General features: G+C 50.4%; 2 protein-coding genes across 2 annotated transcripts; one reads left to right on the top strand and one right to left on the bottom strand.

Moving 5' to 3' along the window:
- The first annotated feature begins 35 nt into the window (after positions 1 to 35).
- Positions 36 to 7,856, top strand: tmem65 (transmembrane protein 65). The gene is made up of 8 exons (XM_047019863.1): positions 36 to 930; positions 1,153 to 1,448; positions 3,784 to 3,828; positions 5,008 to 5,075; positions 5,342 to 5,396; positions 5,503 to 5,545; positions 5,909 to 6,014; positions 6,416 to 7,856. Exons 2-8 carry the CDS (start codon positions 1,184 to 1,186, stop codon positions 6,536 to 6,538), a joined length of 705 nt encoding a protein of 234 aa, XP_046875819.1. The 5' UTR covers positions 36 to 930; positions 1,153 to 1,183; the 3' UTR covers positions 6,539 to 7,856.
- Positions 7,857 to 8,082: 226 nt separating this feature from the next.
- Positions 8,083 to 25,933, bottom strand: LOC124467551 (semaphorin-6C-like). Its single transcript, XM_047019858.1, has 15 exons — positions 25,726 to 25,933; positions 24,364 to 24,536; positions 24,037 to 24,093; positions 23,669 to 23,770; positions 22,847 to 22,937; positions 22,620 to 22,742; positions 22,326 to 22,414; positions 21,584 to 21,933; positions 21,199 to 21,354; positions 20,410 to 20,583; positions 20,015 to 20,155; positions 16,964 to 17,041; positions 15,861 to 15,919; positions 15,537 to 15,590; positions 8,083 to 10,903 (listed from the first exon to the last, which is right to left on the bottom strand). The coding sequence occupies exons 1-15, from the start codon at positions 25,859 to 25,861 to the stop codon at positions 9,429 to 9,431; spliced, it is 3,258 nt and encodes a 1,085-aa protein (XP_046875814.1). The 5' UTR covers positions 25,862 to 25,933; the 3' UTR covers positions 8,083 to 9,428.
- Positions 25,934 to 27,879: the final 1,946 nt, after the last annotated feature.

The raw sequence follows: 27,879 nt of genomic DNA, 5'->3' as shown, positions 1-27,879 counted from the left end.
TTGGTTCTCAGCTGTTGTAAACTGCAAATGATTTGATGTTTTTTGTCGATGTCTACATTATTTACACATACAAAGATGGAACATGCTCAAACCTCACATAAAATAGTGGCTTTGCGGGCGATAAGCTTATCATAACACCAGACAATATTGAGGGGGGACCGTTTCTTTCTACTGGCGTCTTTTTCTAACTCTAGATGGCAGCATTACTGCATCTATTCGCTAGTAAGGATACATACATTTACTATTGATTTTGATAATCTATTTTACAATCATTTGTGTGTGCTGAGATGGAAACGTGTTTGTCATTGAATGGGAAAGAGACTGTATTTGTGTGAAATCTCATTGAGTTTAGCCCTACAACATTTAGGGGCGGTGTTTCCATAAAATACTGTCAACAACAGCTGCTGCGAAGCAGGGTGACAACCAAGACCCCTATGAAGGAAAGGGGTGGCTTTGACGGTCACGGTTTGCTTGCCGAAAGCCAACAATAAAAAGGCTAAAGGTCAAACTAGACATTAATAGGATTTGGCAAGAATCGGATAACAGTGACAATACATTGCATGAGTTACAACAGATTTGCTCAGCAGAGCGAGGCAGACTACCTAAATATGAAATGGACTCGCAGACCAAAACCAGATTACCTGCTAAATTTGCAAGACTGACAGCCTGCTATGCTAACCCTAAACCAGGCAACTACCCCTGCTGTGGGAGTGGAGAGGGCGGTGTTTCACTGAAGTCACAGTCTCAGTATAGTGCCAACACACCAGTCATAATGCAACCATAAACCAAGATTAGCAGCTCATTCTCCACAAGTTAGCTTGACTAGCTAGCTCGCTTGTTCACGTCCACCGCGCTTTATGTAATGTTCTTTTACGGCCACTTTCTTCTCTACTCCGAAAAGAAGAGGAGCAGGAACTGAAACGGAAAAAGGTTGTTATGGTTTACACTGCAGAGCATTATGCTAACTGGGCGAGCCAGTGTTAGCTGGTTCGCTAATCGCGATTTTTGAAGTTGCCGATTCCACCACCTAGTCTAAAGTGTTATCCAACAATCCTCATTGTTACTGATAGCTGCTACTAGTAGACAACATTAGGCTACACTATTCGATTTGATCAGTTCTCAGCCAACTCATTTGAGCTTCTTTCATTTCAGATATTGTACGTGGAACACCAGCGTTGCTATCATGATTAAGCTTTGCCTACAGAGGTCTTTACGACCCGCCGTCCTCCTGTCCCGATCAGCGCTGGATCCGGCGGTCACCGTCAGAAAGGTTCCGATCGTGCCCCATATTCACAGCTGCCAGATGGGTACCCGCGGGCGCAACGAGCCCCGCGAGCCCCTGAACTCCCCAAAGAGTGCAAAGGACTTCATCTACAGCTTGCACCCCAAGGAGAGGACGTGCTTGCTCATGGAACTGCAGAGCTTCGAGTCCATAGCCATAGCTCAAGGTAAGCTAAGTCATAAGGGATGACTTGAGACATACCAGGAGATAATGCCACTATTCTACTACCCGTGTACATTCGTTTATTGATGTGGGGCCAAAAGTAAATGATATATTATACGTCCATGGTTTTTGGTGAGCACTTAGTTTCTATGGAATATGAAAGTTGTACTGCACGTTTTGAACTGTCACTGTTCTCTCATAGATTCACTCAACACTTGATATATGGTTGTGTGGTTTGTGGGACAGATTTCGTAACTGGGGAGTGATGTGTATGAACTGTTGTGGTAGGTTATCTGTGTGGGGAAGTATATTGACTAAAGTGTGTGTATGAAAGGGAGGTAGGCCTGTGTTGTGTGGTGGGTGTGACCTGTATTGGTCTGTGGTGTGTACACTTCTACCTATGTGTGTGTCTAAGAGAGATGCATAGAGAGAAAGTGTGTGTGTGTGTGTGTAAGAGCTTGCCACACCCATAGTCCATGGAGGAGAACTCCGTTGATGGCTCCATTTTCTGTTTCCCATCCCAACCAAAGCCAAACCTCTGACTGTAAGCACTCTGACTCATCTCTCTCTCTCTCTCTCTCTCTCCCTCTCTCTCTACCTCTCTCTCTACCTCTCTCTCTACCTCTCTCTACCTCTACCAAAGCAGTTACATCTGACTGCCCCAGTCTTTCACTTTCCCCTGTTTCTCTGGAACGAGTTTCCTTCTAACTCTCCTTCTCTCCTTTCATTCTGTCTTTATCCTTTCCTTCTTTCTCACTCCCTTTATTCACTCTTCTTCTATCTCCTTTCATTCTCTCACTCTCTTTCTCACTCACTGTCTCTCACTCACTGTCTCTCACTCACTCTCTCTCTCCTTCTTCTCTATATCTGGAACATTCCGTACATCCATGGCGTGTTTTTCACTGTCTGTGTAGTGCTAGCCACACCCTGTCAGGTAATGCATGGTTGACTGAATGACAGGTTGACTGGACAATAGGATGACTGGACGATAGGATGACGGAATACCTGACTGAACTTGAACCCCGAGTGGATGTGGACCCTTGTTCCAGACCCTCTGTGATGGTCCATGTTGATATGTGGTTGTCAGGGAAACTGGGGCTTGGTCATATGTACTCAGCACGTGGGATCCTGACTGATGTGTAAACTCGTTTTTCAGATAAGTCAAGCAGCAGAGATCCTGCCAGTCCAGCTCCCAGCTCAGGGTTAGCGCCACTGGGTATAGCCAAGTGTGTTTGCACCACAACCCCCCCCCCCCCCCCCCCCCCCCCCCCCAGCCCTGCATGTTCTACCCCCGCCAAAGTTCTGCCTTTTTGACTTGACTACAGTTTGACAACTTAAAGAATAGTCTGACTCCAGTTTGACTGCAGTTTGCCAACTGATTAACTACAGTTTAACAACTTATTGACCACAGTTTGACTACAGTATGACCGGTTTAACTACAGTTTATTACTATCGTGGCTGAATCCTCAGTCGTGGCTGAACTACAGTTTGAAAACTGAGACTGCAGTATGACTACAGTTTAACAACTGATTGACTACAGTTTGACCACAGTTTAACTACAGTTTATTACTATCGTAGCTGAAGCCCCCTGTCCAAGAATAGACACTCTCCCCCCTCTCTTTCCACTATGCCTTCATATTAGGCTATGTGTGTGTGTGTGTGTGTGTGTGCTTCGGACTGGACACACACACAGTGAAGGACTCTTGAGGAGCCGAAGGCTCCCATAAATAACATGTGAAGCTTCCATGACCCCTTCCCAGAATGCTCTGTGCCCCAGTGACCCAAAGAGAGTCCAGGCAGCTCTAGTTTCTATCCTGCTCAGTCAGAATGTTCCGGCACAGCCACACCACTGAGCAGGGAGTCTGGAGGCCCCTGGCGTTCATGTGGTGCCTGATGGCTGAATGAAGACCATGGCGCAGTGTTTGTTGTTGTCTCAGCATACGAGACTATCGCAGTGCAGTTTGATGTTGCTCCTAACATCTGGCTGCGCTGTGCTATGTAATACTGGAGCTGAGATATCATTGTTGCTGCGCCGTCCTCTATTTGCTGAGATGTTATTTTGCACTGTGCCTGGTAAACATAGGCCGTTCCCTGTCACCAAAAAGCTGTGAAAACGGATGCACTTCTGATTCGAGTTTCTGCTGTACGTTCTGTACTGTGTATGTTGCTAAAATAATCGAATGGTATGTAAATGCTGGTGCTATTGTGACTTTCTCTGGTGTGTTTTGATACTGCCTGCTCAGTCTGTCTTCTGTCATGGAACCTGACGCTCCAGTTCTTTTTCTGTCCGGAAACGCAACAGCAGATTTTGACAAGTTGTGTGTGTGTGTGTGTTGCAGAGACGTTGCAGCCTACTCCGCCCACAAGAGCACAGATCAAATATGGTAAGAAAGAAGCATCCGAACTGTCTACCCAGCCTCCTCTAAACATCCCATCCTCCCAGCCTCCATGCTCCCAGCCTCCATCCTCCCAGCCTCCCCCATCCTCCCAGCCTCCCCCATCCTCCCAGCCTCCATCCTCCCAACCTCCCCCATCCTCCCAGCTTCCAACCTCCCAGCCTCCCCCAACCTCCCAGCCTCCATCCTCCCAACCTCCCAGCCTCCCCCAACCTCCCAGCCTCCATCCTCCCAACCTCCCAGCCTCCCCTAGCCAGTGGCGGATCTAAGGGGTGCCATTTAAAAAAACTAAATGCATTTAGCAGACGCTTTTATCCAAAGTGACTTCCAAGAGAGAGCTTTACAAAAGTGCATAGGTCTCTGATCATAACGAGATAGCCCCAAACATTGCGGGTAACCACAACATGAAGCATACATTGTGAAAAAACAGTTCCAAAGGGAAGAACCATAAGAGCATGTAGTGAAACAAGTTACAATTAAACAACATGAACCTCAATCTTCCCATGGAAAAATATTATTTGTACATTACAGAACATTTCCTAAATAATATTAATGTTACTGTTTAATTTAAACTACAAATATCTAGCCTAATCATTTATCATAGGAAGTACTCTACCTCCCTACTTTGGGTTTGATTCGCCTCCAGGAGGCCACCCAACAACTTCCTTCTACCACCCCATTTCCACCCCGAATGAAAATCTCTAGATCTGCCCCAAGCCCTAGTGTGCATCTTTTTTTTTACAATTCTTCTTTGTCCGCCAAAATCAACCCCAATGGCGTTATTTTCAGACATTATTAACAACACCAACAAAAGCAGTTTACTCATGTGAATGTTTGCTTCCTCTGGAGTTGCGCTAGCTTGTTTGTTGACTTTCATTGGCTGGCACAATGCGTGCAGCGTCCATGCTGCATGTTTTTTGTTGTTGTAAAAGATACACATTTGAACTAGCCCACTAGGCAGTATCACTTGACTTATATTTTATACCAAACAGAAACACTTTACGAATACATTTATGAATATATCGTGAAATGGCAAAATCCATATCGTGGCACAACGCAATACCGGTATTCGCGTTCATACCGGTATACCGCCCACCCCTAACACAGACACACACACTCTTAACTGCTGTGTTTTAAAGATATCTCCCCTTTCTCTCTCTTCTACAGTTCTCTTCCATAACTCCATCCCCTTCGTTGGTTTTGGTTTCCTAGACAACGCCATCATGATAGCAGCCGTAAGTGGTAGGCCCTCCGCATGTTCTCACGGTGTGTGTGGGGGGAGCGCTCATCTCATGTTCTCGTGTTTATTATCCTGTGTGTGTGTGTGTGCGTGCGTGCGCGCGCGCTGGGGCGTGTTAAACATGGAAAAGAAGAAACGCTTGGCCCTGTGGGGACATTGTCTTGGTCCTCACAAGTTCTCACATGTTGGGGTGTGTGTGTGTGGAGCAGTTCCATTCACTGTGGTTTGACAGTATGCCGTGTTTCGGTGTGTTGTCTGTAGGGCACCCAGATTGAGATGTCTATAGGGATCACCTTTGGCATATCCACCATGGCAGGTAAGAGCCTCTCAAACACACACACACACACACAGCTCGAATCATGTTGTTGTTGTTGTTATTAGCTGTCAATCATCCCTCTCTCTGTGCTGCGCTCTCCTCTCAGCTGCTGCCCTCGGCAACCTGGTGTCGGACCTGGCCGGACTGGGGTACGTCAACGACAGCACGACCGCAACACACCTACAGCAACCGCACACAGCACAACCGTTCCTAAGCACAACAACATAACCAGAACACACATGGCCCTGGACAGCCAGGTGTCCAACCGGGCAACACTGGGTTCTGTTTCTATAGAAACCGTGATGGATGTCATGATAGCAATGTATCCATGACCCAAACGACAGGGGGACCGACAACCGCTTGATCTGCTGTCAAATGCTTTACTACTGAACTGTGTTTCCTCGTAGACAGGAATCCTGTTTTCCATCCTATAAAGGGACACCATTTGTCTTCAGATCATGCCAAATGCTCACAGCTCTTCCGTGTGTGTGTGTGTGTGTGTGTGTGTGCAGGCTGGCAGGCTATGTGGAGGCCCTAGCCTCCAGGTTAGGGATGCAGGGCCCTGATCTCACCCCCAAGCAGGCGGACATGTGGCAGACCAGAGTCAGCTCTCACATGGTGAGCGTGTGTGTGTGTGTGCGTGTGTGGGGGGTGTGATTCATACCTGCTCATCATGGCATTAAAAGTGTCTTTTAAAAGAAACCCCCAAGGTCAATACTCTAAACTCATTCGTCATGAGAGAATGAGATGTATGATGCTGTGTGGTAGTGTTGGTTGGCCTTGACCGTTTGAGGAATCCCCACCCTAAAATGATGGCTAAACCTGTGTTGATGTGCTGTACGGGTGTGATAGCCAACCCTGTGCCCTTGTGGTGCGTGTGATAACTGAGTGCTCCTGTGTGTGTGTGTGTGTGTGTGTGTGTGTGGGTATACATCTGTGTGTGATAACTCAGTGCTCCTGGTGTGTGTGACCTTGTGCTGCTGCTGTGTGTGTGTGTGACCCTGTGCTGCTGTGTCCAGGGTAAGGCCATTGGAGTGACGATCGGCTGCATCCTGGGGATGTTCCCCCTCTTCTTCCTCAGCGATGATGACGAGGAGGAGAAGAAGAAGAGGAAGGCAGCCCTAACAGCCCCAAACGCCTAGGTCCTGCTACCACCCTGACCCCTGACCCCTGACCCAGCCCGTCTCATACACAGGAACCAGACAAGCTACAGTGACCTGGTTCAAGACTACACTCCCACAGGGGGCCGTGTTTAAAGACTACAATTCCCTAGAGGTGACCTGACCGAATGTCCATCTTGGGAGTCTAATAGTAATTATGCAACGTGGAAGACGACACAAGAAATGAACTGTACAAAACGAGAGAAAAGTCGGAACGTTTACCTGCTACCTCCATAGGTCTTTGTGATGTCATTGAAGAGATTGCATGAAACTGAGTTTAACCATCTCATCTCAACTTTTCTTTCTTCCAAGAACAAAGTTGTCTGTTTTAGATTGTAATACTGTATATATGGTATTATGTAGTACTGTGGTAATTTGTAGTACTGTATATATGGTATTTGAAGTGATATGTTCTGAATGTGGGGGGAGGAAGGAGATAGTTTGAATGAGGAGATTTCGTGGCACTACTACATCTGTTTCTGAATGGAGCTAAACCCAAACACTACTTAGAGCAGCAGACACAGTACTAAAGCGGCTCAAGCCTCTCTGGTGTAGTGATGCCGAGGGAGAACGGAAGCATCCAGATAGACAAGTGGAAACGAGGATGATGGTGCTGAAGGTGACAACCCAGATTCAAGCCTGTTCTTCTGGAAAGTTCAAGGACACCCGACTGCACAATGTCGTTAGAGGAAGGTTGGGCTGCAGTACTGGAATATGAGCACTGAAAATGAGCAATAATTTTAATGATGCCACAACTACACAGAAAGCAAACTTTGTATTCATTTGTTTTGGTCATTTTCAGTAGTTATTTCAGTTTTATAAATAGGTCTGTATAGAGATTTGAAATAGGGATGGCTTTACAGATCTTTTTGAATGAAAATATCAATTTCAAGTATTTTATTGACAATGTAATCATGAGATTGTTTTATGTGACATTAGAGATTTCCAAATGTAGTTAGCTAGTTGGTAAACATTTTTATATTTATAGTTGGTAAACATTTTTATATTTATAGTATCTATCGTCTCGTGTTTTTGACAAGCTGAATTACTTTATGGACTTTTATTTAACCCCCCCAACTACAGATACCAATGTACCTTACCTAACAAACGCACAAAACAAAACACAAAGCTAGTCACCTTGATTTAGCGTTTGCTGATCTCTCGTGATAGCTGGAGCTCCAAAGTTGTTTCGCCAAAAAACGAAATATGAACCTGCCGTTGGATGTCGTGATTAAACTGGAGGTCTTGATCGAAGCATATCGTGAAGGTAATTAAAGTTGATCTCTAATCAAATGTGGTGCGCTGTCTTTATTGCGTTCTTTCACGGTCTTAAATGAAACGTTCCCAAGGTTAAGCTAACTATACCCTCAGGGGCGGTTGAGGTTTCAAATACTTACCATCCTGTAGTCTTTGGAACTCACACAGAAGTTTGTCTTTCTTCTTGAACAGTATCAGACAATGGATGGTCATCCTTCCTCCCAGCACGCTCTGTTCACCAAATCCCACATATGACACACAACCAAAGATTTGCGAGTATAATTCCACAATTGTCTTTATTTACATCAATATCCACATTTATAGCAATATGGTCAACACAAAAGCGTTCTCTGTTACACTGTTATAATAGCCTTTTCCACAAGAGGGTGCCAAAGCACTGCAAATAATTTCTGAGGGCTGAAATACGTGTCTATTGTTCAGGGTCGCGCTGTCTGTCTTGAAGACCTGGATTTAGTTCAGCTCTCTGGAGACTCCATTGAAGATCCAAGCACAGGTCAGAGCTTCCTGTCTAGAAGATCAATCAGCATCCTTGTTCCACAACACATCCCAACAGACGGCTTTCCTGTTAGGGCGCCCAGAACCCGACCCCACAACCTTGCCCCCCCCCCCCAAGACAGTCACCCAGGGTTCAGGTGTTCGACCCGAGTTAATCTCAGCAGTCTTAATTCCACAAAATCTCTCTTTCAGTTTCAAAACACAACGTTTTTTTCCAGAGCCAGAGAAGGTTCTGGTGGTCAGCTTCAACAGGGTGGTAGCTCCCTGGTTGGCCCTCCCTGCATGAGAACTATGGTTAGTTATTGCTTTATCCCTCAAGTCAAGGGGGACGTTGTGAATGTGAGCACGTACACACTAATATCTTGCAAGAGAGTGAGAATTCGGCAGCCAACCACCAACAGTGTGAAAATGGGGTAGCCAATCGCGTCTACAGGTTACCCTCGAATGTTCCATCTTAACCGGCTAACTCCCACTGTATGTATGCGTGTGTGTGAACACTATATTCGTGTGTACGGTGTTAGTAGAGTTCCTCTCATCAGAGAAGAGGTTCCGCCTGGAACCTCTAGTAAAATCAGCTCTGAAAACCCGCTCTCTCTCTTTCTCGACCTCCGAGGGGCGAGATAATGGCCAGAATACTTCCTGGAAGTCTTTCTTTACCACCGAGGGCTCTCTTCTCTCTCACTATCTCCCCTCCCCAGGGCTGCGGGGCCAGACCGCAGTGGAGTCGCCATGTACCAATATGGTACAGCCGGGCATTCATCAGGTGAGGTGGCAGCAGGCGCCGCAGTGACCAGGCCGTCCACAGGGGGGCGCCCCTGGGCCGACGTGCTGGCGGGTTCCTCTCCCACCAGAGGCAGACACCTCTCTGACTGGGTCTAGGCAAGGGAGCTGCAGGTTGAGACACGATGCAGGGCTCGCGACGGGGACCTCGGGGAACGCTCTGCCAAGCCTGGAGGAACGACTGCGACGCACAGAGAGAGAGAGAGGGAGGGAGGGAGAGGGAAGGAGGATGACGAGGAGTCTGTCTCTCGCGTATGGCCGTCGTGGGAACAACCCCCTCTTCCCCATCTGGCCCTGCGTGCCGAGTCAAGTTGGACTTTCAACGGAAAACACCTCCAGGAGGGAATCCAGGAACGGGTTCAGTCCAGTTCAGTCCCCCTCCCCCTCCCCTCCCTCCCTCGGTCCGCATTGGCATCAGTAGTCGTACTTGCCCGGCGTCCTCCGGGGCGAGGTGGCGTTGGCGGGGAGGAAGAGGGGCTTGGGCGGGAGCTGGGGCTTGAGGGAGGCGGCGCGGCGCACGACGGCGGCGCGCTGGAGGTGCGGCGGCTCGCTGTAGCTGTGTTGCCGAGTCAGGCTGGCGCTGGGGAGGAGGAGAGGGCGCCGCGGCTCCCCCCCGTTGGGCTCGCCTCCCCTGGAGAGGAGCTGCTGCTGCCCCGCCCCTCCCCTCTGGCCGAAGCAGTGCTGGCGGGGTACCGCCCCGCCGTTCCCCATCTTGATGAGGGCGTGGCGCTGGGCGTGGTGGCGGGACACGGCCGAGTGCTCCGGGATTGGCTGCTGCTGCAGGGGGGCGGAGCCGGAGGAGGACGCGTAGGCGGAGGGGGCGCCCTCCAGGGGCGCGTCGAGGCGGCGCGCCGCCAGGCCGTCGCGCGGCAGGGTGGAGGAGCTGTAGTAGGGGGCCGACTCGGTCTCGGGGATCTGGGCCTGGAGGGCGCGGCCGTGGCCGGGGTGGAGGAGCGGGTGGGCGTGGGGGAGGTGGCCCAGGGAGGAGGAGTTGAGCATGGTGATGCTGCCGTTGCCCGAGGCGCTCACTTCCTGGATGTGCTTGAGGAGCTCGTCCAGGGCGGCCACGTCCACCACGGGCTGGGAGGAGGAGGAGGGGGGGGGGGAGGAGGCGGGGCCGAGGCCCCCCCCCCGCTCCTCCCCGGTTCTGGCGAGCTCTTCGGGGAGGCGCAGGGACGAGGCGCCGTGGGCGTGGCCGTTGCCCAGGCCGTGCGGGTAGGGGAACACCTGCTGGGTGACCCCCGGCCCAGGCCGCGACCCCCCCCACCCCCGCCGGGAACCCCGTCCCCTTGGTCTCCACCGCGTTGTTGCAGCAGTTCTGGTTGCGCTCCCACTGGCTCCGGAAGGCCTTCATGTTCTTGATGGGCAGCTCCGGGGTGGAATCCGGCGTGGGCAGCCCGGACAGATCCTCCCCCTGGGAGAGGCTGAGGTCGGGGTCGCCGAGGCCCAGGCTGGAAGCCCGCCCGGGGGGAAGCTCCCGGCTCGCCTCCCTGCCGCTGGGGATGAAGGAGCTGTACATGCGGGGGCTGGAGAGGGACACGTCCAGCTTGTCGTCCTTGGCCGGGCCGTCCAGGAGGCCGTTGAGCTTGGCCAGGCTGCGCAGCGACAGGGCGTGGGGCAGGGCCGCCTCGGGCTCCTTGGCCAGGCGGCGGGCGCGGCGGGCGCTGGCGCCGCAGTAGCAGGAGACCAGGAAGCCCGACACGATGGCGCCCAGGAGGAAGGCCACCAGGACGCAGGCGATCAGCAGGGTGTAGTGGACGCTGGGGCCCGATTGGTCGGGGAGCCTCCTCACACCTGGGGGGGGGGGGGGGGGTGGAAGAGAGAGAGAGGGGAGAGAGAGAGAGGAGAGAGAGGGGAGAGAGAGAGGCGGGGAGGAAAGAAGGGGGGACAGGGAGAGGAAGGGGGGGAGTGCGGCAGCAGAGCGATGAGAGGAGAGAAGAGGGTAGAGGAGGGAGGGAGAGGGAGCACATAAAGCAGAACATTAAAACGGATAGGAGGTCGTGACTACGAGGTGTTCACAGTTCTCCTCGTCACATCCACTATGACATCACAAGACTTTCACTCTCTCAAGTCTTCTCCTCTCTGGAGGCTTAGCAGGAGTGACTCATCCACACACACACACACACACACACACACACACACTACCGTTCATATACATATAGACACACACATATACACAACCACACAAATACACACCTGTACACACACAAACTACCACACGTAAACACGTCCACACATAATCCACACCCGCCCCGTCCCAGTGCTGGTTGCTGTGATCCACAGGGTAAAACGTTCCAAAGTCTCTGCAAAGTTCATCCTATTCTTTTACATGCAAATAAATCCTGAAATAGAACCCCTCAATCCCACAATCCCTCCACGTAACATCTCTGATCCCCTCATCCCTCCATCCTCTCCTCCCCAGTGAAATGAGAGAGGCAGACTTTCATCTCATCATTGTCTTTTTCCCCGACCGTTATAAATAGGATCGAGAGAACAAGGGAATGTGGGATGGAGGGGAGAAGAGAGAGACATGGAGGGAGGGTAGGAGGGAGGGGTTGGAGGGAGGGAGGGACCGAGGGAGAGATGGATAAATGGAAGGAGGGATGGATAAATGGGGGGAGGGAGAGATGGATGGAGGGAGAGATGGATGGAGGGAGGGTTGGAGGGAGAGATGGATGGAGGGAGAGATGGATGGAGGGAGGGTTGGAGGGAGGGATGGAGGGAGGGAGAGATGGATGCAGGCCGAGGCAGCAAGTCATGGAGACATGGTGAATCTGTTTGTAGGGGGGGGTTCAGGGTGCTGTAGAGAGGAGGTACGACTGCCTGACCCCCTCCCTGGTGTTTACACAGATGAGACTCTTCTCTGGAGTGTGTGTGTGTAGTAGAGTGTGTGTATCCAGTAGTGTGTGTGTGTCCAGTAGTGTGTGTGTGTGTGTGTGTTGGGTAGTGTGTGTGTATGTGTGTCCAGTAGTGTGTGTGTGTGTCCAGTAGTGTGTGTGTATGTGTGCATTGGGTAGTGTGTGTGCGCGTGTGTTAGCAGGCTGTATGTAGGTCAGGGTGCTGAGAAGGAGATCTCCAGAGATGTCTACTCTCTAAAGGAAACCAAACGCACCATGTTCAACACCCTCACACGGTGTGTGTGTGCGTGTGTATGTGTTGAATTGAAAATGCAGAAAGATTCTACTATGGCAGATATAACTGTTCTTGTCAAACTACCGTTGGCTTAAGTGCGTGTGTGTGTATGTGTGTGTGTGGGGGGGTGCGACTTCACTTCAACGACGTGAGGAGAATCCGAGACTGCAGGCAGAGGCATTTTAGATTCCTCTCACAAGATGCTGGCTAGGCATTCACACACAATCACACGCACACCAAACCACACAAACACATTCAAACACACGCAGAACCACACATGCACAGACACACCTGCACACACACAAACGTCCTTCTCCCGCTGGTCTTAAAGGTCAACTGCAACATCCCTGGACAAGAAGCAGCTTGGCTCTTTCTGTCAGAAGACAGCCCTTTGATGCGTGTGTGTGTGTGTGTGTCTGTATACATGCGTGTTTGTGTGGGTGTGGCTGTATGTGTACACGTGTCTGTATTTGAAGAGAGCTCAGGATCTGGCAGGAAGAAGGATGAGCATGTTGCTACTGACGTGTCCATTGCTGCCAGTGATGGCTGGGCAAGGATCAGGATTTGGCATCATATCACCATGGGGTATTAGAGGACAGACTAACAGGAGGACTGCCTCTAATCTGCCCTTGGGCTGACACACACACACACCACACACACACACACACACACACACACAGCAGAATCATGGCCAATGAGCCAACATGGGCAGCTCTCATCATAGTGGTGAACCTAACCTAACCTACATTTACATGTATTCATTTAGCAGACGCTTTTATCCAAAGCGACTTCCAAGAGAGCACTTAACAAAGTGCATAGGTCACTGATAATAACAACAAAAACATTGCGTGTAGCCAAAACATGAAGCACATATTGTGAACAACCAAAAATAAGTGGCAAAAGGGAAGAACCATAAGAGCATGCAGTTAAGCAATGTACAATTAAAAAACATGAATCGCTATAAGTGCAAGTGCACCTGTAGAAAAGCAAACAGTAAAAAAAAATGAAATATTTTGCAGCGTGTACAAGCAATGTAAATCAGTTACCACTAACCAACAAGAGCAACAAATCTTTACGCAAGAGTCATTGTGAGCCTTGAGGAAACCTAACCTAACATATTAGTGCGCACGTAGGTGCATGGAAGTTCTGTGCCCTCGTTGGCCTTCCGGGTAAGTGATCGCTGAAGCCGACGTCATCTGTGCGGGATCACCAGGGTGCCTCACCAGAGCACGACATTGAGCATAACACCATTATATATAATAGCTCCTTCCATAAGCAGATCTAACCTCCCTCCACCTACACCGTTCTTCAAACGGGGCGGCGGTGGAGGGAGGGCCCATTGCAGGCTCGCTCCGGGCCGGTGGTTATGCTCCCCTGTCTGGAATGACAACCATCCATTAACCTGCAGGTCGCCCACCTGCTTTTAGCTGAGAAGCTCTAAGTACCAGACACGGCTCTCTCAGGTGGAGCTCACTTCTACGGCTCAGCCAGCCCTCCCCCTCCCCTCCCCCCTCCCTCCTCCTCCCCATCCCTCCCTCAGCCAGCCCTCCCCTCTTCCCTTCCCCCTCCTCCCCCCCTCCCTCCTCCTCCTCCCCTTCCCCTCTCCCAGCCCCCTCTCCCCACGCACCTGTACGTAGGAGAGACCAGCCTAATGGCCCCTCTCCCTACACACCTGTATATCTCTCCTTTCCTAAACAGAGAGACCAGCATCATCTACCTCCAGGAGGAACCAGGAGACATTCAGCCTGGTCCCACAAGACCCATCATGCTCTGCTCACACACACGTCAATAACACACACACACACACACACACAGATCAATGACGGATGCTGGAGTAAATCATTTCCATGGATCATCACTGTCAGAATATATTCATTTGCACACGATGGTGTACACACACACACACGTCAATAACCACAACACCTCCAGAGACGCACTGCGGCCTGTGCCCCCCACACCCAACATGCCTGCATCCTGATTGGCCATCAGAGAAGGTCGTCAACACAGGGTCAGCATGGAGGCGGGACCTGAAACGGCCAGCCTCCTGATAGGCTGAGCATTACTGACAGGTGACAGGAGGTCCAATCACAGAACAACAGAGCCGGGGAAATTAATGGCATCCTCCCCTCCTCCCCCTCCTCCGACCCCCTAGGGCAGTGTCAGCAAGGTCAATCCAATAATAACTCCAGATGCTGGGAGACCCGATCGCGGCCTCCCCTTCTCTGCGGGTCCGCGTCTCCGTGGTGACGGTGACCAGGTGTCGGGCCTGGGGTGTGTCGCCGGGGTTAGACTGCCACGCGGTGGCGAGGGGTGATTAACAGGTCGCCCACGTTCCGCATGCTAATGAGACCAGCTGATTAGATTACTGCCTCGTCTGAAATGGCCATAATTGCCTCCCAGATACCCCTCCCCCCCCACCGCCACCCCTCCCCCCCCACCGCCTCCCCTAAGTGTTTTCTAACGAGCTCAAGGAGGCCAACGGAATCGCTCTCGTATGAAACCGCAAGCGGCGTCGGATTTTGCCAAGCCAACTCATAAATCGCTGGTAATGGTGTTCTTCAGCACAGCGCCTGTACGATGAGGAATGATCCCTGCGGCCTGCCGTACATAGGGGTCTGCCGCAGGAGGCGAACACATGATGAGGAAACCTGACAGGAACCCAGAGGGACCTTGGGTTCTGGAGCCAGAGTTCTCAAGGCCTTGGGGGCTGGACTTGAGGAACATAGCAGATCCTTGATCTGTCTGTCTGTTTGTGAATTACACACAAACACGCGGGGAGATATCAGCATATTGCAAACCACCTCCACCCCATGGTCCCGAAGGAGGAGGGTGGGGTGGGGGCGGGGGAGGGGCACCTTTCACCTCTTGAGACAACACGCCATTTGTGCACATCGAACAGGAGAGCAGATAATACACTCCGCCTCCTTGTCCTGGTTTGCCAACAATCAATGATGTCCTCGTTTAGAGTAACGAAACAGATTTCAAACAAAAACACCATTATTCCTAAGCAGTTGAAAATGTCGTTATCTTAACAACCCCTTTATGGTGGACTCTACTTTTAAAGAGAGAGCTCACTTCCTGTATGACTCAGCACTTCACGCCTGGTTGGCTGAATCCCTTGAGACTGTCTGCTTCCAATAGGCTTACAGCGCTAGAGTGTCGGTTAGTCTCTAATGGTGTCTGTGGCAGAAAGCACTAATTACACCGGCCTGGTCAAACAGGATGGATTATCTTATTATGGGATGCTACTGGACGACAGCAGCAGCTGAGCAGGTGAGGAGGAGGGAGGTCTTACCGTAGGCAGAGTCTGCTACAGAGTTCTGGTTCCTAGTGGTGGCTAGAACGTCCGCTGAAAAAAAACCACCGACAAAACACCTTAGAACATTCTAGAGTATCACACATGAAGACCACAGAACATTCTACAACACCACCCATGAAGACTTCATAACATTCTAGAAGAGCACAAATGAAGACTTCAGAACATTCTAGAATACCACAAATTAAGACCTCGGAACGTTTTAGAGATCACAACAGAATGTTCTAGTATCTAGAACATCACACATGAAGACATCAGACACCATCATACAGAGCCTGGAAATATGCTTTCTAGTCTACTCACCATGACAACCCTCCGGGTACAGTGAATGGTCACCCTCGATGTCCTGCTCAAACCCCGCCCTGCAGGCAGAGAGAGAGAGAGAGGCAGAGAGAGAGAGAGAGAGAGAGAGAGACAGAGAGAGAGAGACAGAGAGAGGCAGAGAGAGAGAGAGAGAGAGAGAGAGAGAGAGAGAGAGAGAGAGAGAGAGAGAGAGAGGCGCAGAGAGAGAGAGAGAACAATACATGAACGACAAAGTTTAGCACCCATTCCATGTTGCCATGGGGACACAACCTTAATAGGACCCTGTGTCAGTCATCCCGTCGCTGCCTGCTGATTTGGGGTACAGACACAACCTGCCCACCTGCTGATTGGGTGACAGAGACAACCTGCCCACCTGCTGATTGGGTGACAGAGACAACCTGCCCACCTGCCCGCTGAACTGACAACAGTGGACAGGAGGTGGACTTCCTGTTGCCTGACGACGCAGTTCCTGCATGTCACATTGACATCCCCACCCACGGGCTGGGCCAATCAGAGAAATGCCACCATCTGTTTCCCGCTTCACTAACGATCCCCACCCACAATCCCCTGCACCGCCCGCATGTACGCTGTCCAATTAAGATGCAGAGATACACGAGAGGCCCTGCTCTGTAAAGGTCATGTGACAGTCACTCCTATCAGGCGACAGGGACGGCGGCTTTGTTAAAGAATGAGGCGGAGGTTAAGGTCACCTCACGGAGAGGTCCAATCACAACGCTGGTCCAATCACCTGACCCACTCCCAAACCTCTCACGACAACCAGCAGACATCACCGTTGCCGGAAGAAGAAACACAGCACTTAGGCCGAACATGTCAGGGTAGAGATGAACAGAGTGAAAGGGAAAACGAGAGGGTGATATATGAGGAAGGGGGGCAGTGAGTGAAAGTAAAGAATTAGAGAAAGACAGAACAGCGAGAGACACAGTCAGAGGGCGAGAGAAATAGGTGAGGGACAGTAAGAGAGAGATAGAGAGAAACAGTAAGAGAGAGCCGGAGAGAGGCCAGTCGTGTGTCCCTGACCTAACAGGCTCCGTGATGAGGCTGGGGATGACAAGCTCCTACTCAGGACAGGAAGTGACACTTACTTGAAGCCGGGCGCCATGTTGACACAGCTTCCTGTTCGGAGCCAGATGCAGTAGGGGTCGCGGGTGGCCAGACAACTCCTGAGAATGACAGAAGAAGAGAAGAGGAGGAGGAGAAGAAGAGGAGAAGAGTCAACACAATGTCTGCAGGTACGTACATGGCAGACAGTATGTCTACACAGAGTCACAGACATGAGCACACACACACAGTGATGTGCAGACAGCCAGGGCTGAGCTGTGCTCTACTGGAGCGTGTGTTGTGCTGATCCCCCAGTTACAACACCAGACAGACAAGCCTGGGAGACCATGTCTGTCTGCACGTGTGTGTGCGCCTGTCTGTGTGCGTGTGTATATATATATTGGAATGTTTTTATGTGTGTATTAGTGCTGTCAGTTAAACGCGTTACTAACGGCATTAACGCAAACCCATTTTAACATTTTCATTTTTTAATCGCAAGATTAACGTTCTTTTTGGCCTGGAAAACGTTTTCGTTTTTTTCAAATGCTGTTGCAGCAACTACTGATGTTAGAAAAACTACAACACCACACCGGATCTAGCTGGACCGGAAACAAAACAGGCTTGCGAGCCTTAGTAGGCTAACGTTACGTTTTAAGCAATGGCGAGCACGAGACGCCAAAATGGATGCCAATAAGATTCTGAATGAAAAGTTTACTTTAAAAAAATATGCCAAATGGTCCAATTGACAAGACCAAAGTGATCTGTTTTTTTTTTGTCTTTGTGAACTGAGCTATCATCGCAGCATGTCCAGTCTGAAATACCACTTGATGGCCAAGCATACAGCTGATGCGAATTCTCCGCCCCCTCGTCAAAGCCAGGCGATTGCAATGTTGTTTTCTATTAAAAAAAACATGTGCACCAAGCAATCCGATCCACTTTTCCATGTTGATAAGAGCATTAAAATGAGAAAAAATAATGGGCCAAAAAGAAATCAAGGGACATTTAGAATACATAAAAATGTGCAATTAATCGTGGGTTAACTGCGATTAAATATTGTAATGGTTTGACAGCACTAGGTGTATATATTTACATGTAGACATAGAGTGTATGTGTATATGTATACTGTTATGTTATGAATTGTAAAACCGTGTGTGAATGCGTTTGAACATATTTGTGTGAGTCGATAAGCGTGTGTGTTTCTTTCCTACATGATGACAGGTGTGTGGTGTGGGGGGGGTATGTGGTGGTGTGTGTGTGTGTGTGTGCGCTGCTTCTCAGGGTCCAGTGTTCTCCTTCTAGATGCTTCTTCATCCCCAGAGATGACAGCTCCTCCTGCTGCGGGGGGGCTTTATCTACCAAGGCTCATATGTGTGTGTGCACCTGTGGGTGTGGGAGAATCTCTGTGTGCGTGTGTGTGTGTGTACAGTATATACAAATGTGTCCGATTAAACGCCACCCTCAAATAAACGCAACCCTCGAATAAACGCTGCACCAAAAATGAACATTGTGTAATAAACGCCGCCCTCGATTAAAACGCTGCACACAAATTATTCTCAGAAAACAGTCATTTAAAGATGCTGTAAAGCAAATTCCCTGATTTCCTTCCCAGTACATGATATATGTGTGAAATGATTTGCTGAAAGCACGTGCAAAGCTCTACAACTTTGTCGCACTGAAATGTGGAGTTAGACCGTTGAACAGTTTCTCTCCCGTTTTCAGCTCAGGTTTTGTCAAGGCGGGGCAAAATCCAACCTATCTTCGTCACAGCCACCTATCTACGTCAGATCACAGCCGGTTTATATACCCTGCATTCTGTTACGATGCAAAGACAAAGTAATGAACACATAAAACATTCAGAGACTGCAGGTAGGTCTGTTCTGATATCTGCAATTGATTTAGCTAGTGTTGCTGCTGTTGCTAAATTCAATACATTCGAGGGGGCGAAACTTCAGCTCCATCAGGCAACACGCCCCCCCCAGTCTCAAGCAGAGAAGACTGTTGATTTTCTCACAATTCCAAAGCCTAATTGAACATACGCGTCAGTGTTTTTTTTTCATTCGAATTTGGATGGGTAGTTAACAACGCATTCTTCTGTGGTGTGATGAACTTAAACGACTTCACTTTTGACCTCCTTGTCTATTCTTCGTCTGTCAATGGCCGCACTGCAGCTCCAATTCACCAAATCTCTCTTCCTAGTTCAACGCCGCCCTCGAATGAATGCTGCACCAAAAATGAACATGGCGTAATCAGCGCTGCAGCGTTTAATCGAAGAAATACGGTAGCTATACGTGTACGTGCGTAAACTCGTGTGTGTGTGTGTCAGTCAGTCAGCTCTGGAGGAGTGAAGCCAGTCATCTCAGTGACAGGTGGTCCCAATCGCCCCCTCCGCCTCCCTGATACTCTGACAGCCAGTCAGGGGATGGGGGGGATGTGGCTGTGTGTGTGTGGGTGGGGGGGGGGGGGGGGTGCGTGGGGGATGGGGAAAGGGGGGTTTGGCACCTCGTCTCCCAGGGAGGAGGGGAGCGGGGGGGGGGGCCTGGGCTTGTCTCCCTCCCTCTCCCCACCTGTCAGTCAACCCTGTATCTTTCCTTGACCTCCTGGCCCATCACTTCCCACCAGAGACTTCCATTATGCGCCGCAAGGCATTGTGGGTAGGACGAACACGTGGAGAGGGAGACTGTGGGGACGAACGACTTCTGGCTCTTTCAGAAAATGCTGTGCATGGAAAACGCCTCCACCCACTGTGCGTGCACACACACACACACACCTTCTGGCTCCGACTGTCTTGAAAACTAAGTAACTGTCTCTCCAGACTTTCCGAGGGCGTTAAATATTGATTATAATTAAACTACTCTTTTAATAGTTCTTGGCTGCCTGCCCAAATATGCAAACAAGACATTTTAAATCTCTCGACAGTGTGGGTCCACAAACACACAGCCGCACACAAACGTCTACGCACACGCCAACATCCCGGAGTGAGCACTTGATTTATGAGTTCAGGTGGAAACATCTACAGGTGTGAGTCCCTTCTATGGGCCCACTTCGATCTCCCCCCCTCCCCTCCCCTCCCCCCCGAACCCGCCGCACGGCCTCACCTCCTGCAGGCCCCGTGGCTGGTGCAGCGGCTCAGGGGAACCCGGATCACACAGCTGGAGAACGCCACAAACACGGCATGGTGCTCCTTATCCAGCTCCAGACCCAGGATCCTCCTGTCCTCCTGCCCCTGGACATCACACCTGAGGTGGGAAGGGAGGCGGGGAGGGAGGGTGTTTAGACAAAGTTGTGCTGGACTTTGATTCCAAACAGACCAACGCCGACCCACTCAGACGTTGTAGACCCACATATACCTATATAAGAGGACTATAGACCCACAAATACCTATATAGAGGACTGTAGACCCAGATGTACCTAAATAGAGGACTGTAGACCCACATTTACCTACATAGAAGACTGTAGACCCACAAACCTACGTAGAGGACTGTAGACCTACTTGGAGGGGTTGTAGACGTCTATGTCCTCCAGCAGCACAGAGGAGAAGGAGGCGTTGGGGTGCGTGCTGGCCAGGACCTTGAGCAGCCGGCCGTCCTCCGACCCCAGGAAGAGCACGGTGCGGTCCTTCCCCGGCCCCGCCGACGTGTCCACCGTGATCTGGGTCAGCTTGTACCTGGGGAGGGAGGAGGAGGGGGGAGATAAGGCAGGGGGTCAGGAGGAGAGGAAGAGAGGAGGAGGAGGGGTAAAGGTCAGGAGGGAAGGAGAGGAGGAGAGAAAGTGGAGATAAACAGCGTTTAGTGGTGCATGAAGAACCGGTTCAGAGAGACAGAAACAGAGACTCTGAACAGTATGCCGCTGCACCGTGAGTACCCCCTGGCCCTGCCTGCTTCCTGGAAGAAGCTTTCTCACACACACACACACATTCTCCAAATACATACACAATCTACAAACACACTCACACGCAACCCTCCCCCACACACACACACTCCTTAGACACACACACACTACCCACTCTTACACACACACACTCTCCAAATACACACAGTCCTTAAACAGACACACACAGTCCCTAGACTCAGACATTCCCCAAACACACTCACTCCACACACACACTCCCCAGACACCCAGAGGGTACAGCACATTCACAACCTAAATGTCATACTGATAAAACCACATTCTGAGGTTGTGTGCGTGTGTGTATGTGAGTGTGTGTGTGTATATAGATATGAGTGTGTATGTATGTACGTACGTACGTAAGTGTGAATAGGAGTGTGTGTGTGTGTGTTACCTGCTGCCGGTGCGCGTGTAGAAGGGCTGGTGGTTGACTGAGGGCACGGCCTCGTCCATCAGAGGGAAGGACTTGATGAAGGTCAGCGTGTCGTCAGGGAACGTCGTCGAGGACTTGAAGGAAGAGGCGGGGCCATCGCCCGCACATGACCCCGGCCTATCACAAGAGAGGAGGGCGAGGGGCCAGTTTACACGACATGCCTCACAAGCCACCACGCGCGTGCGGGGAGCGCGAGTGTTCGATGAACGCGAGTAAGCATCCACACATCCGCATCCACAACTCCCCACACGACACAACGAGATTCTCCCCGAGCGGAGATCCACACTTCCAACCCCGCGCCCGGCCCACCGCGCCCCCAGCCCCGTCGCCCCGTCACCCCCCTCACCTGGGCTTGGGCACCTGCTCCTCGGGCACGGGCGTCCAGGCCGAGTCGCTGGTCTTCTGCTCCTTGAAGCGGCCGCCGAACACCCGCTCCACGTCGTCCATGTAGAAGGCGCACACGGCCGAGCCGGGGATGCTGTTGGCCTGCGTGGTGAACACGCCCACCAGGGCGGGCCGCTGGTCCACCTGCAGCACGTGCGTAAGCGACTGCAGCACGTCGAAGTAGAAGAAGGAGTCGCCGGGCACGGAGCAGTTGAGGCGGGCCTTGAGGAAGGACGTCCAGTAGCGCTCCAGGACGCGCGGCGAGCCGCCGTTGTCGTTCTTGCAGACACGCGCCACCCGGGAGAACACCACCTGGAGGGGGGGGGTTTAGACGGAGCGATGAGTGCTCAAGAACATGCCAGACTTGGGTCTCAATCATACCTAAACACACACACATTGTATACACACACATTATATGAAGTACAAATATGATTCATAAGTACACACGCACACACACAGATCATGCACACACTGTACAGCAGGGAAATCTATTTGAATCCCAGGCCAAACCCAATTTCTACACAGCAAAACTGTATTTTAAATGCCTTTATGTTGATCCGTGCTACTTTGATCATGTCTGGCAAAACAGAATTAAGAACTCAAATATAAGCAGGGATTTGAAACACACACACACACACACACACACACACACACACACACACACACACACACACACACACACACACACACACACACACACACACCTTCCCCAGGGTTGTGTATTCCACAGCGATCTCACTGAGGAAGAAGTACACGTAATTCCCGTAGTCTATGGCGTGCAGGAAGTGCGGCTCTGGAGGGGCGGGAGGAACCACACAGAAACACCACATGATTGGTTGTTCGGACTGTCCGTCACAACACACACGACTACGCCATCGCTACCCTCTGAGCTAGGGGCAGAGGTGAGCTTACCAGTTGCATTAGGATGTCATGTGACCAACAGCATGCCATGTGACCACTACCAGGTCATGTGACCAACACCAGGTCATGTGACCTACCTCGGAGCCACTTGGAGTCGTACTTCACCGTGCGCAGGACGGGCCGGTCATCTCCCAGGCTCCGGTAGATCACGGCGTCGCTAGCCAGGAAGTCCGTCATGGTGGCGGAGTAGAAGTCTCCCCCTGGACACAGAGGTCAAAGGTTACGACCCTCCGACCCTGGCCTGTAACCCCAGTCAGGACTGTGTTGACAGGATGGGACCTCAGCGACTTGGGAGAGAACTCACCTGCAAAGAGGCCCACGTTGGACTGGCCCGACTCGAACGGACAACGAGCCTGACCCACCAGCTCCTCCCCTATCTGCTCCAGACTGGTCATCTGGGGAGGAGGAGGGGAGGGGAGGAGGAAGGGAGAAAAGGGAGGGGAGATGAGGAGGACGAAAGGAGGGAAGGAGGAGGAGAGGAAAGGGAGGGGAGAGGGGAAGGAAAGGAAAGGAGAGAACAAACGAGTTTGACACACTACACATCCTCAACGTTCCCCCGTCGGTTCCTTTCAGAGCCTAGCCCCCCTATTGAGCTAGCAGCAGTGTTAGCAGCAGTGCTAACAGAATGGCTTACACAGCCATTGATATGGGGCACCACGGCTGTTAGCGTTTAGCCCCGTGCTAGCACCCATAAATTACCTGTCTGCGGCTTCAGACTCTCTGGAGACACTTCTATTGTCTGCTACGCAGCTCCACACACACACACACACACACACACACACACACACACACACACACACACACACACACACACACACACACACACACACACACACACACACACGCACACACACACACACACACACACACACACACACACACACACACACACACACACACACACCGGCTGATTGCTGAGAAAAACTACAGCATGTGTGGGTGTGCCCTCCCCTGATTTAGTCTTGAATAAGCTGTGGTTCTTCTGCTTGCCATGCCAAGTCATCTCTCCACCATCGCCTTTCCACACCTCCTCACAGTACTGTGCTAGTGTTACACCTAACACACACACACATACATACATACACACACACACACACACAGCATTTACACAATCACAAACACACACCTTGTAGTTGCGGCAGGTTGGGTTGAAGGCGTTGGTTCCGCAGGCAAACAGAGTTTCATCATTCCGGGGCACCAGAACCTTGATGTAGTTATAACACTCATCCTACACAAACACAGAACACGCGTATGATCTCCAGGAACAAGCATGTTCACTGACATGTATGTGTTTGCAGGAACATGTGTAAGTGCTCCCAGGAGCATTTGTCCTGAACATCCTAACACGTTTACCAGAATATATATTTGGCATTAACCTGGAGCTGAATAGACTCCATTATGAGTTCATCAATAGCAGAGTACACATCATTGTGAGTTAACCAACAGCAGGATAGACATTGTTGAATTAGCCAATAGCAGGGCAACCACACTCACGCTGTTCTTCCCTCTGACAGCACATTTGTTCACATCGTTTGATCTCCAGTTCAGTTTCTGGGAGGTGGGAAGTAGAAAAAAATGATTTTAGCTGTTGTGTTTAAAAAAACCCCGAAAACATTCCACATGACGGTGAAAAGTTGACTTTGTATAAATTCTCTGCTTTTGAAAAAGCTCTTCCCTGCTAAGGTAAGCGTATAAATAATTCACAAAGCCTTCTGAATTCCCCAAATAAAACCCCAGAAAAAGATGAAATAAACAAGAAAAATGACAAACTCGCTAAATAGCTAACTAAATCTGTAAACAACACGAAAAGGCAGCTCTGACCAGCTGAGGAGTGAAGTCCTGGGCTGCGGTGGTGAGGTTGACCGCAAACACATGGTCCCTGGAGGAGATGAACAGCATGTGGTTAACCCGGAGCATCGTCTGGAAGTCCAGGCCCAGGCGAGAAGTGTCGTTGTCCAACAGCAGGCCCTGGAAGCCCTGGTACTGGTAGGAGTCTGGAGGAGGGGGGGAGAGAAGAGAACGAAGGAGGGAGGAAAGATGGGGAGGGAGGAAAGGATTGGAGAGAAAGAGGGAGGTAGATAGAGAGAGATGGAAGGAGGAGAAGGAGAGAGAGAGAGACAGTACGTGAGAGAGGGCAAGAGTGAGGGGAGAGACAGGCAGAGAGAGAGATTTAAGGGATGTCCTTGTTTTCCTGTGACTCCTCCACAGTCCTCGTCTCCCACTAGAGAGGCCCTGAACAGAGTCCAGCAGGCTCATCTCTCGCAGCTTCCTGTCTGGAGCTGAAGGAAGCTCCCATAAAGCTGCTTCACAGACAGCTTTACTGCTCTCAGCCCGGCACTGCACAACATCAGCCACTCAATCATATACACGCACACACACGCAGGTACACACACACACACACGCGCGTATGCACGCACGCACACTCACACACCAACAGACGTGCAAACACTTGAACACACTCTCGAACATACACATCGAGTGTAGTCAGTTCATATTCGTTGGCATGCGTACGTGATGACAAGCAGGCTTCCAGTGACATGGACTCCACTGAAACGGGAGGTTGATTATCTGTGACTCCAGTGTTTCACTGTAAGAGCACGTATGCTGGGACATTATAGGAATAAGGGGCAACACTTTGAATTGAAGCTGCATTCACTGCCATGTAACTACATAGCAGTACCTCCAGTAACATTGTCATGAGATAGAAACGGCTCCGCAGTTACCCTTCATCACAGTTTGGCGGCACAGGTTGTGGCGCGAGTGAAACTTTGCCCGGGGGAGGTCGGGCTTTTCGTCTTGTTGTGGTGACACGACTTTCAACAACCCCTTTGCAACGTTGAATGACCCCTCACGCCAGCATACCGTGCCTTCTTAAACTTGGGTCACTGAAATACCCCAAACTGCTAAACCGTTTCATGACAAAGCAATTGCTATGTACCTACAAAGTTGTTCCTGTAGGTATTGCTATAGTTTCATGGTAGTGGATGTAACTTGAATGTATGTAGAGTGCAGTCATAAATAGAGAAAGTATATGCAGTGTGTCTAATGTTGGACGACTAGAAAGGGGGAGTATAGGGTAGTATCGCTGTATCTATCGTCCCACATCAAAACACTCACATTCCCACTGTGTAACTAGCTTCCCATCACACGTTAGTAGGCTTAGCCAATCAGGAAGCTACTCACCCTCCCAGCCGACGACGCCGATTGGCTCGAGGTCCTTGGGGAAGGGCGTGGCCATCACAGAGGCGGCCAGTAAACAGGAGGTGAGTGCCAGCACCGCCGTGGGGAGGAGCCGTCGCATCCAATCAGGTGGGAGCATCTTGATGGGGGACGAGAGGACGGGGCTTCAGCAAAGCATTGTGGGAGATCCGGGCCAGCTGAGAGCACTGTCTGGGGAGAAGAGAGGAGAGATGGAGATGAGTTCAGATAGATAGACTCGATAGCCCGTCTCACACGTGCAGTCTCACACATTTCAGCCATTCCTCACGCTCTCACACAACACCTCGTATTTCTCGCGCCTTTCAACCATTTCTCACGCTGAGAAGTAAGGGATAACTTGTCCCGCCATATGCAATTAACGCAGGCGCAGGCATACCGAGATGATAATTGTCTCGAGTTAAATCATCTGAAAACATAACCAGAAAGTTTTAATAAAACTTGAGAGCCAAGATAGAGATTAGTTCAATGAGAAGTTTGGACCATGGAATGCTTTTAGAGTCGACACCAATTCCTGTATTGGGCCAGGAGGGATCAAGGGTGACCAGACATCTGGATTTCATCCGGACAGTCCGGTTTTCCAGCCCTTTGACCGGACCGCCGTTGCATGTCCTCCTTTTTGCCCTTTTGTCCTCCTTTTTGATCCTTCCTGCCCACTGTCGCAATTTCCCACTCGCGTGGGCTTCACTGCCAAAAAGAAAGACCTCCTTCAAACCTACGTGGAGTTCAGAACTCCACTTTGCCACTAAGAGCAGCACAGATCAATAACATGCCTTCTGTAAGCTCTGTCACATTGATATAGACGTGAGTAGTAGGAGAAAGGGGCTTTAGAGCGGCATGCCGCTACAGAACGGCACAAGGATAATGCTACGTCTGACGGGCACTCTTCCTTAACAACATTTTTTGCTCCGAACACAACAACAGTGGATGATAAAACAACCGCTGCTGAGCTGACCAAATTCTTTCATGCTGTGAAACATCACCACTCTTACAGGAGTTCAGACTGCGGTTTAGACTGTTGACTTACTAAAATGACTAATGTTATTGTCTTAATTTCATACTAATGGCCCCCATCCCCCCCGGTCAACAACTCTTGGGGATTGTCCTCCTTTTTGGACCCAAGTGTCCTCCTGCTCAGGGTCATGCTTCTGGTCACCCTAAATACGACCCAACAGCCACCGGTTTCCACACACACACACACACACACACAACAAAGGGAGTCTTTGTTTCATTTGAAATGTGTTTCATTCAACACTTGTCTTAACCAATATACGAATAGTACCTATAGTAAATGATAAGGAGTTAAGGAACGCTCTGTATTTACCAGGCACAATGCAAAATAACATCTCTCAACTATGAGACAGGGTGCAACAATAATAGCATAAAACAGCAAACAGAACACCTCCAGGTTATTTCTGGTTTGGAGAGAGATTGCTGGCATGCCGTGCTCGCTGCTTATTGTCCCGAGCCTTCACCATCAATACCAATTAGCCTGTCGCGCTAGCTGTTTAGATTCAGTGCAGGTCGGTGTGCATACTGGCTTAGAATTTAGCTTAGCGGGCTAGGTCAAGCTGTTAGGCCCTCGCAATGAATCATAGGCATTAGCATAAGCGTTGTGTCTTGTTTAGGTGATGGCAGACGGTTAGCTAGCTAGCTCCCTCTGACCTGAGGGATTGCACAGAGCAGGGGATGAAAGGATGAGAGAAAACGACAGAGGGAGAGAACAAGGTATGGGAGAAGAGAGGATGATAGACAGGATGGGAAGGGGAGAGACAGAATGCCTTGGAGTCAAATGTTTGCGAAAAATGGGTTTCTACCTCCGAGCTTTGAACTGTAACGTCCAGGGGCCTGACAAAACTAGCATCTCATTTGCACAGTGCACACAATGACAAAATTGCACGACATGCTCCTATTAGTCCCAAAGGCAACTTGCACTGACTTTGGCACATCACTCGAGCATAAGCCCCTTATTTCCCTCTTTTACCTCTTGCACTTTCATAACTTTTATTTCTCAGTTGAAAGAGCTGCAAAGTATTTCTTTGCAAAGTATTCAACCTGTATACTACACATTTGAGAATTAATGCATTTGCTCCATACCCTGTGAAAAGGGATGTTGGAAAC

The sequence above is a fragment of the Hypomesus transpacificus genome, chromosome 4 (genome assembly GCF_021917145.1).
Source record: "Hypomesus transpacificus isolate Combined female chromosome 4, fHypTra1, whole genome shotgun sequence".
In the NCBI taxonomy this organism is placed as follows: Eukaryota; Metazoa; Chordata; class Actinopteri; order Osmeriformes; family Osmeridae; genus Hypomesus; species Hypomesus transpacificus.
Note: the sequence above shows the minus strand (reverse complement) of the source record. Positions and strands in the feature narration are given on the sequence as shown.